The sequence below is a fragment of the Sorghum bicolor genome, chromosome 5, assembly GCF_000003195.3.
Source record: "Sorghum bicolor cultivar BTx623 chromosome 5, Sorghum_bicolor_NCBIv3, whole genome shotgun sequence".
Lineage (NCBI taxonomy): Eukaryota > Viridiplantae > Streptophyta > Magnoliopsida > Poales > Poaceae > Sorghum > Sorghum bicolor.
The window spans coordinates 10,373,756-10,383,950 of NC_012874.2; the positions used below are offsets into that span (position 1 = coordinate 10,373,756).

Below are 10,195 nucleotides of genomic sequence, written 5' to 3' on the forward strand. Positions count from 1 at the left end.
GGATACAGACTCTATATATACCCCTCCAAAAATTTCATTGACAAACTCAACTTAATTAAAACAAATGAAATGGCTTTTAGAGACATAAAGGGAATGGCCTTTGAAAAAGCCATGTCCATGCAAGTGGTTTAGCGCTTATGAAAACCCTTTAACATATGGTTCAAATGGAAAGGTTTCCAGTTGTCATCAGGAGCCACTATGTAGTCGCAGCTAAGAGCCTATGAAAACTCTTTCATATATCGGATTCAGATGCTAAGGAGAAGGATCACATAAGGGGTATATGGTGGTGGTGGTGGTGGGGGGACACTTTAATTTAAATCATATCTACACACATCGCCGTGTACCCAAGACAAATAATTTATTATCAAACACTAGCATGAAGAATACATGACATACACAAAGGTTTGTGATTACAAGGAGTCTTGTATATAGCACTCCACACGAAAGCATTATGTATATAGCATGCCATGCTTTGTCATGTATATGCTGAATAGACAGAGTTTGCATACATACACAATATGCATTACACATGTAGGATAGACCACACAGCAATAGACAGAAAGCATGCTAGTACATGCATTTTTCCCATCGCCAGGAATCATCCTCAATGTTCGACACACTCGTTGAGCAGCTTATGTATTGGGTCTACCACTCCAGAGCACTTGGTGTACATGTCAACTCCTTTGTACACCTCCTCCATCACACGCACAAGGTCTAACACTGGATCTAGCAATGCAATTGGTACTGCTTGATCGCTTTTGTATAATTCCTGATTGATGCACCTCCATTGCTCATCTACAAGGCAGGTCAATGCTTGTTTTGCTTCTTGAACAGTGACACCATGCTCCCTTACATAGCACTCGACTGCAGTAACACACTTGCTTCTTTCTTCTTTCTCATTCTGTCAAAATATATACACAGTTGAGCCTTGAGGAGATATATATAATATAAGCATCTGGATTGTTTGTGTGCTTGTGTGTGTCGGTGTGGATAAGCATGTTCTTGGTTGTGTGTTGTTACCTCGTGTCCAGCAACATCGTCCATCAAGCGGCACAAGGTTGTTGAACTTTCTATAATTTTGGGATAGGAGCCAGCCCATGTGAAAATTTCATCATCGCTTGGGAACATTCCAGCAAAGGATATGACGGCTATTGGCCAGTACAATATGCTCACTGCAGCACCCTGCTTGAGATATTCGTGCACTGTTGGCACTTGTCCCTCTTCTCGCCATACCAACTCTTGTACCATAGCCTTGCTTCCCGCCTTCAACTAATTTTGAGTAAAATGGAATGAATATAAACACATCAGTTGGAAACACAAAAGGCTTGTCAAGTTCATGACCCAATTCAATTTTGGGTCTAGTTAATGATCTACTGAAGTACTTTTCAAAACACTACATGCTGAACAGTGCACACATAATTCAACTATCGTCATAATAAGTGAACAATACATGTGGCTTGATGTAGTGGTAACTATGGACATCCAGAAATACAGTTTATAGATTACTAGTTGATTTCCTTATGCTTCCTGGATTTGAATATTTTACCAATTTGTTTTGATGAATATTTTTATCTCTAGAGAAACAATGTGATTCTCATTTCTTTCAGTGAACATGAATAGACACATTTGTCCTCAAACAATTGACATATGCATATGGATACTCAAATGTAAGGACTTAAGTGGATTGTGATTTGATTTGATAAACCTGGAATCTTGTTTCTGCAGAAAACATTTTATATACTGTGCCGCAATGGACCTATTTAATTTGAGGCATATCATTTTAGTGACCAATGCCATCATAGTCAATTTGAGTAATTTGATTAATTTGGATGTAAGGTATTTGACTCACGGCAAGTTGAGGTACCGAAACACCATACCATCAATAAAATAAGGGCCAAGATTAGATTTCATGAAGATATATGAGAGGAGCAATAGCTAGCTCATATTTCTTTGTTCTCATAACTCATGGGACGTAGTGGTGCAACAGATAGTCTCCACTGGAAAATAGTGGTGGAACAACGAAAACAATCGGTTCATGTGTAACTATTAGTTTTTCCACTCCAAGACATTTAGTTTTTGAGTGGGCTCTATAGATACCACTACTTATATAGTCAACATAGTGTTATGTGTTAGCTATCCAGGTACATGGCCTAGTTGGAAAAAGGTAAAATGTGTATTCTGACTTAAATTAAGGTATGGCTTTTGGCTCAATAATTTTCTGGTTTGATTGTGTATCAAGTTACACTCATAAAAAATCAGAATGAGTGTCTGGTGTACCGATAGAGGCATTATTGTTGGTTCGACTCCTGAAACACCCTAAATTTTTTGTTTTGGAGTTTTCTGGAAAGTAGGTTCACCTCGCTACCCGTCTCTATTAATACAAAGTGCTCGTCTCCAAAAATATTTGATATAGTAGTGTTTCACAAAAATATCTTAATTATACACCAATGTGTTACTACAACATAAATAAGTTGTAATAAAATGGCATAAATCATAAATTTGTATACATAACTAAAACCCCGCAATAATAAAAAATATGATTCTTCAAAAAAGGGTTTCAGAAAATGATGTGTGTTCAATCTACGTTTTCAGTCAAATTGGAATAAGTGAAGACTTCTACAATCAAAATGAAATTCATGACCACGTAATGTGAGAAATCAAACTGTAATAACAATTTGTTATTTAGGGGGTGTTTAGTTCCCCTTTTTTTACAAAAAAAAATTGGGCTCTAGTCCATCATTTTGCATAATGGAGCTAAACACCATGCAATTTTTTGGGCAAAAAGATGGTTATTCTCCATTTTGAATTTTGGCCTCAAGAGGCAAAAAAACCCAAAAGAGCCTCAAGAGGCCCTCTAAATTCTGCATTTTGGTTAAAACTAAACATAACCCTAAAATTTTCGGTATTTTGCATTCCATCATTCTAAAGTAGTTGGCATTTTGCATTTTGCATGTCATGGGGAACTAAACACCCCCTTAACATATATATTCAAATTTTTAAAACTGTATAGGAGGTTTGCGTTAAGACATTGTCCAAAAGAGCATATCATCTTAAGATACATTAGCTACTCCATTACTGTTGATTTGGAGTGCCTACCCTGAATAAGAACAAATTGGTTGGTTTGTATGCATATGTCATGGACTTTGTACTTACAGTTTCCTTGAAACAGTCAATTGCCATGGGTGAACCACCATCCTTTGACACAAATTCTTCAAGAGTCTTGGAAATATGGAAAATTAAATACCAGTAGCCGTCCCCAATCTGTTTAGCAGCTTCTTCATTCCAACTATTTGTTGAAAACCACAACAAGTAAGTGAGATAGCCGCAATTAAATCTGAAAGACTGTAATCCATTCGATGCAATCCAGCTCTTATTAAAAAAATGGGTACGAAGTTAAGACTCACACTCACTCAAATTAAGGTCTGCTGTTGTATATGGGAAGAGGCGCCATCTTGACTAAAGATAGACTAGTCGAAAGAAATTGGAATGGATGTCCATATTGTAACTTTTGTAATCATAATGTTCAACATATATTTCTTACTTAGATGTTAGTTGCTAGTAATTCTATTTGTCATCTAGTCAAAATTGCCATAGACCATGCTCAATGCAGCCTTAGTGAGGGTGACTGCTCTCTTTTGGGCCATATGGTTATGTGAAAATGATATTACATTTAATAATAAACTGATAATCACCCTAGGGGCAAAGATTTTTGACATTTCTGTGGAAAGAGTTAAAGCGACATGATATTGGTGAAATTCCATGCCATGAAGGCAATAGCGATGGTGGTCGTCGCTCAGAATAGGTACTGGTTTCAACGTGGCGGATATTGTAATCCATGTCTTGCTCTGTTCTACGTAATTCAGATAATCCAAGTCTTGGATGATGTAATAAGTGACAGTGACTTTATGCACTACATGCAAAAATGGCACAATCTTTTTGGTAACTTATCTTAAAAAAAATAAATTTGAACAAAATATAGCACTATTTCATTATTTAATAAATAGTTGTTTGGCAAATTGAGTGTTGCTCATATGGTTAGATTCACCAAAAGTTCAAGTCGTCGACTTAGCACCAGTTGTAACATCTTCTTGGATTTATTCCATTATGTTACTATGTTTCAGTGGTATATAATGTACCAGTTGACAGTGAGGCATTTGTGCAGACTTGGTCAATTCTCTAGATCTAGTTGCTCTACAAAAGGTACTATGATTTGAAGAACAGTTGGCTGAATTTCTCCAACTACACTGAAATTTATCGTCGTCAGCCAGGAATTTCAACCTGTTGTTCTTGTAACCTGCTTGTGGAGTGTCACACTAGAAAAGCCCAAAGTGGACGGGGGCTCCGTTAGCCCTCTAAGACGTCTAAGCAAGCATAATTGTGTGTCTATATATAGAGAGAGAGCACTAATGACCTGTAGCTGGGCATCCAATAAACAATTCTGCAGCTGGACCTAATAGGCACGTACAATGGATCCAACAAGCCCATCCATCCTGCCCAAATGAGCCCAGTCCAGTCACATGGGCAGCCCCATGGTAAGATAACCCCGCTGGCTTGGCTTCTAGCTCGCTAAAAGAGAGGCTCTTGCTTGCTAATCTATATGTGATGAAAGGACTTGGCAAGTTTTTCTTGGCCCAGGTTTAGCGATGCCTCCATAGACAACAACAATCTCACTACTTCATTGTCATGCCCTAGAAAATCTGCACTACATGTTATGATGGATCTGTCGGGTTAACTAGAAAAACACAGATCAGTTCACGTTGATCCTTATGGATACTATAGAAACACCTAGATTACTCTTGCGGAAAATCTATAATGTGACTATGGGCTTGTGGTCTAGGAATGGTGTCCATACCAGACACCAAAAGTTGCATCTGATAGCAAGTAGCAAGGTTTCCATCAACTATGATGATGTTGGAAGCAAGAATAACAATGAGGTAGAAACCTCTTTTGTTGATTTATTGAATGACATTCTAAAACTTGGCACCTTGTCAGACAAAAAAATAAAAATATGACTAAACACATTGTTTGGATCGAATTGTTGAATTATAAAAAATGATAGGATTCAACCTGCAAGGAATAATGTTTCCTTGAGTGTGGAGTAGCACCGACAAGGAAACTATCATTTTCTTGGCGGTTTGATTTTGGCCTCCAAGGAAATTTGGGGCCGCCAAGGAAATTCCAGTTTCCTGTAGTGAATTAGTTGGTATTGATGATTCAATCAAACCATATTTGTATAAAAAAGGGAACATATCTAGTGCAAACCACAACCTCCGTGAAAACCCGTGCAAACCATAGCAAAAAAGTTGTATAAATTCATCAAAAAAATCACACATATAGATGATATGATGATACACAACCTTGTAATATATCTTGTCCAAACTCGACTTTGTTTGTGAGATATAAAAATAACAAATTTCTAACAGATCATGTGGACAACTTTCTGGCTTGAAATTTGTTATTTTTATATCTCATAAACGAAATCAAGTTTGGACAAGATATTTTACAAGGTTGTGTATCATTATATCATCTACATGTGTGATTTTTTTGTTGAATTTATATGACTTTTTTGCCGTGGTTTGCATGAGTTTTTATGGAGGTTATGATTTGCACTAGATTTTTTGACTTTCATTCTTTTTCAGTTCTGCTACCATGCACAAACAATTTGAGTAGCCATAATATACATATAGTGATGAAGTTCCAAGAACACACCTTTGGACTGCTTGGTTAAACAGATGAACCTCTTCCATGGTTCCATATGAATCGATTATATCATCAAACATTGTCAATAATGTCAACAGTTTTGTTAACACTATCCGTGCCTTAGCATACTGGGGTTCGTAGAAAATACCCAAAGCCCAATAGTAGCACTCAACTGGCCGTTTTCGCATATACGGACCAAGGCTACTAGGATTTAGGTCGTTGTACCACCACCTTCAATAAGAAGTTGAATTAAAAGTCACCATATTTGTGCAATTGATTAATCGATGTAATCTCTAACATAAATGCATCTTCCATCATTAAAGTGTCAAATAGGGCCAAGCAGTTCATATTTTTTTTTGTTTTTTGATTGATCCCTTGGCTACCTATGTAAGATTATGCATTATTGATGGACAGAATATTTTCTCTACTCACAGTGAGATAGTCCTGACTTCATCACGGTGCATTTGCTGCAACATGTGAAAGTTAAGCTTAGCAAGCTCAACTATATCTTGATTACTTTCATCACCATTCTCGTAGATGGAGATGTAGAGCTTGGCCTCAAGCCTCTTTATTCTGCGCTGAGTTGGTAAATCTAGTGCATGCAACACTTCCTGGAGGACGGGCTTGGGCAGTTGGCCACCGTTTACTAGGGATGATAGGCAGTCCTTGGTAAAGATTATTGCCTTCCTGAGCAAATCCTCATCACTTTTACCAAGGTGAGCTGCCTCATACAGACTGAGCAAACCATCAACATTAGATCGCAGAGCATCTTTGAAGTCGCCATTCTCATCCATGAAGTTGTTGAAAATTTCTACAAACAATATTATTACAAATTAATTAAATGTATTTGGAATATTTTGCTTGTATAAACCTATTTTGTAGGTGTCCATATAGTTGATGTACTAACATTTGGTAATATATTTTATTGCATACATTAATTATTTTTGCCAATAGAACAGGAGGACTTAATATATAATATGGCTTGACGTTCTATTGGCAAAAATAATTAATGTATGCATTAAAATCTATTACCAAATGTTAGTACATGAATCTACATGATAAGTAAATATTTTACTTTTTATAGGTACTTCATTAGAGATCTCTAATACCTAGAACAAGTAAAATCATTGCTTATCCATTTGCAGAAATTAATGTAAGTAATAATGTTCATGATATTTGATACGTACCAGAAGCAACATTGTAGTGATGCTGTCTTAGCAGACGGAACTGGAGGGCGAGTGCAAACAAGTCATCTCCCCCCATTGAAGTTCTACTAAGAATATGCATGAATTTGGAAATGTCCTCCTCAAAATGGTAGCCAAGGCCAAGGCGTTGCAAGGCATCAACAGTCTTCATTCCTAGAAGCAAATCTTCTGTGTTCCTTATAAACCCTTGGATCATGCATCGAACCTTCCACACAAGTTCATCCCGCCTATCCATAATCCTTTGGTTGGGCTTTTGATAGGTGATAATTAACAATTAAAATAAAATAAACAGCCAATGCAATTATGTGAGAAGATTAAAGAAAATTGTATGTAGATATGGATTTACGTATTTTCTACCTGGCTAGAGCAAGGTAAAGGGCTAGGCTGCATGAAGTATCTAGTCCATTTGCTTTCCTCCAGTGTCCTTATTGATGGTCGTTTCGGGTCCAGGTCTCCCATGACACCTTTTCTTCTCTATGGAACACATGCGTCACATGGGAACGAAAGGTTATTATCCATATAGAGTTTCAAAGAAAAGGTAATCAAATAATTATACATATATTATTGTACAATGCACAAATTAAAATGAAAGTGCTCTTAGCAAAAAAATTCTGATGATAACTGTAAGTTAACCATATTATTAAAAACTAACTTGAGTTCAAACTATTTCAAACATTATATAGTTGCATCATGTTTGTCAAGTTATTTTTAGATTAATCTGATTGATTGGTTGCTTGAATGAATTTTGAAATTGGGGACTGTTCCAATAATGGCAGTGTATAAGTATCAAAGAAATCCAAAGTTTGACCTTTCTTCCTTAATCCGTGCAAATACAACCATTTCTTTTTTTCCTCCTTTGCCTAGTCCACTATGTGTCTATGTGAACGCAGGCATACACAACTGGCTACTTTGGGTAGAGCTATTTTGGTGGCCTCCATTAACTCCCCAGCTCCTCATAATCTCATTTGGACGGTCGACATATAGCATCTATTAACAAACATCATCTTATAGGTGGACATATAGCTAAAATAATATTGACCAAGAGCTCTGTCTTGGTTTAGCCCTTCCATCGCTAGCACAGGGGTAAATTATTCTTAATGTCATGGTTTATTTGTTGGAACCAATGTTCTTGTATGGCTACTAATTGTGGGTAGCACTATCTAAAGCCACAACAAGATCTAGCATTAGAATCTTGGTCATGCCAGCAGTTAATAAGAAGGACGTGAACAAAAAAAGAAACAGATCTCGATGGTAAATACATGAAGCATGTTCACTGCATCTACTGTAACAGCTGCAGCCGTTGTTTGTACAGTAATATGTGAGATGGAGTTGCAGCCGTAGCTACGTACTACAGTCACTGCAAAAACGGCTCCAAATAGGTCCTCGTTTATAAAGAGAAATAAAAAAACCACAAACAAGGTCCCATTATAATTTTTCTTCATGATAATCAATATTACTTTATCTTTAATAAATATTAATGCAGGGGATGATACTTCAACATAGTCAGGACAATTATTGTAGGAGACTATTTCGCCGATGGTGCTTGTCGGGTTTGCAATACCTTTACGATGATATTAAGAAGTTGTGGCATGCATTTGTTTTTGTATCTACAGGATGATGCTACAAACTTGTCTTTTAGTTGTGTGTGGAAGACATCGTGTATGTGTGGGCAATTGGGCGCACGTGATGCCTAAACGAGCTGCCTGCAGAACGTTGTGAACTTACATCTTGTGTTATTAGTTCTGTGGATCTGGTGGTCTTTGGGTGAATTCCATACGAGCAATGCTCAGAAAAACAAGTAGCTAGTAGGTGCCGTTCCTTATTATGGAGTAGACAATAAATTCAAAACAACATGCATATGTTTTCTGTTGTTACGGAAAGCCCCCAAAAAGAGAATAACAACATGTATATATAGATCGATAAAAATATAAACATCACCGACAAATAGAATAACATCTACAAACAGTGAAATGCATTCTAATTGTTGAGTTGCATGTAGTCATTGGTGTGTGTGTGTGTTTGTGGGTGGTGGGTCTGGATGCGAGGGAAGACAATCAAGGATTGTACCGGCAGTTCTCCTTCTCAATTGTAGATGATCTGAGGCCCAAGAGGTAGAGTGAGTTATTTATATCTCTTATAAAGCTAATCCTCACTATATGTTTTATCTCAACATGCAAGACATCCACATTATCTTCCACTAATAGCCATGTCATGTCACTAACTTCCAACCTCTTAATGCTAGCTATCCACGTCATCTCAAGTTCTATCTCAACATGCAAGACATGCACACATCATCTTCTACTAATAGTCATGTCATGCCACTAACTTCCAACCTAGCTCTTAAAGCAAGCTATCCACATCATCTCAAACTATATCTCTTATAAAGCTAATCCTCACTATTTGTTTTATCTCAACATGCAAGACATCGACGTCATCTTCCACTAATAGCCATGTCATGTCACTAACTTCTAACATCTTAATACAAGCTATCCACATCATCTCAAACTATATCTCTTATAAAGCTAATCCCCGCTATTTGTTTTATCTCAACATGCAAGACATCCACGTCATCTTCCACTAATAGACATGTCATGTCGCTAACTTCTAACCTCTTAATGCAATCTATCCACGTCATCTCAAATTCTACCTCAACATGCAAGGCACCCACATCATCTTCCATTAATAGCCGTGTCATGCTACTAACTTCCAGCCTTTTGATGAAAGCTATCCACGTCATCAAGTTCTATCTCAACATGCAAGGCATCCACATAATCTTCCACTAATAATTGTGTCATGCCACTAACTTCCAACATCTTAATGCAAGCTATCCACTAACTTTCACTAATAGCCATGTCATTTTTAGTTTTTCGATCGCAGCAATGCACGAAGTATCTTCTACTATATAGTGAGCGAGAGCCAAATATCTTTCTATCAGATAGATAGATAGATAGATAGATAGATAGATAGATAGATAGATAGATAGATAGATAGATAGATAGATAGATAGATAGATAGATAGATAGATAGATAGATAGATAGATAGATAGATAGATAGATAGATAGATAGATAGATAGACAGATAGATTTTTAGATGACGCCTTTAGTACAGAGCACTTCATCCTCATCTTTTTGGCTTCTGAATCATCGAGTTGGAGTGAAAGCTGCTCTGATTTGTGAACTGAGTGAAGCGTTTGGGACTCACTCACCCGCACAGCTGAGAACAATCCGCCGGACAGAGTGGTGGTGCTAAAGAAGATAGAAATATCCACTTCTATAATGAAAATCTTAAT

The 10,195-nt window shown here is 37.0% G+C and overlaps 1 protein-coding gene across 2 annotated transcripts; it reads right to left on the reverse strand.

Moving 5' to 3' along the window:
* On the reverse strand, nucleotides 342–9,067 carry LOC8076783 (alpha-humulene synthase). Of its 2 annotated transcripts, XM_002450473.2 has the most exons (8): nucleotides 8,973–9,067; nucleotides 7,263–7,379; nucleotides 6,888–7,155; nucleotides 6,133–6,511; nucleotides 5,710–5,931; nucleotides 3,154–3,286; nucleotides 1,021–1,269; nucleotides 455–901 (listed from the first exon to the last, which is right to left on the reverse strand). In XM_002450473.2, the coding sequence occupies exons 2-8, from the start codon at nucleotides 7,362–7,364 to the stop codon at nucleotides 605–607; spliced, it is 1,650 nt and encodes a 549-aa protein (XP_002450518.1). In that variant the 5' UTR covers nucleotides 7,365–7,379; nucleotides 8,973–9,067; the 3' UTR covers nucleotides 455–604. The 2 variants fall into 2 exon arrangements, with proteins under 2 accessions (XP_021316718.1, XP_002450518.1); XM_021461043.1 differs by lacking the exon at nucleotides 8,973–9,067 and having other exon boundaries at nucleotides 342–901; nucleotides 7,263–8,966.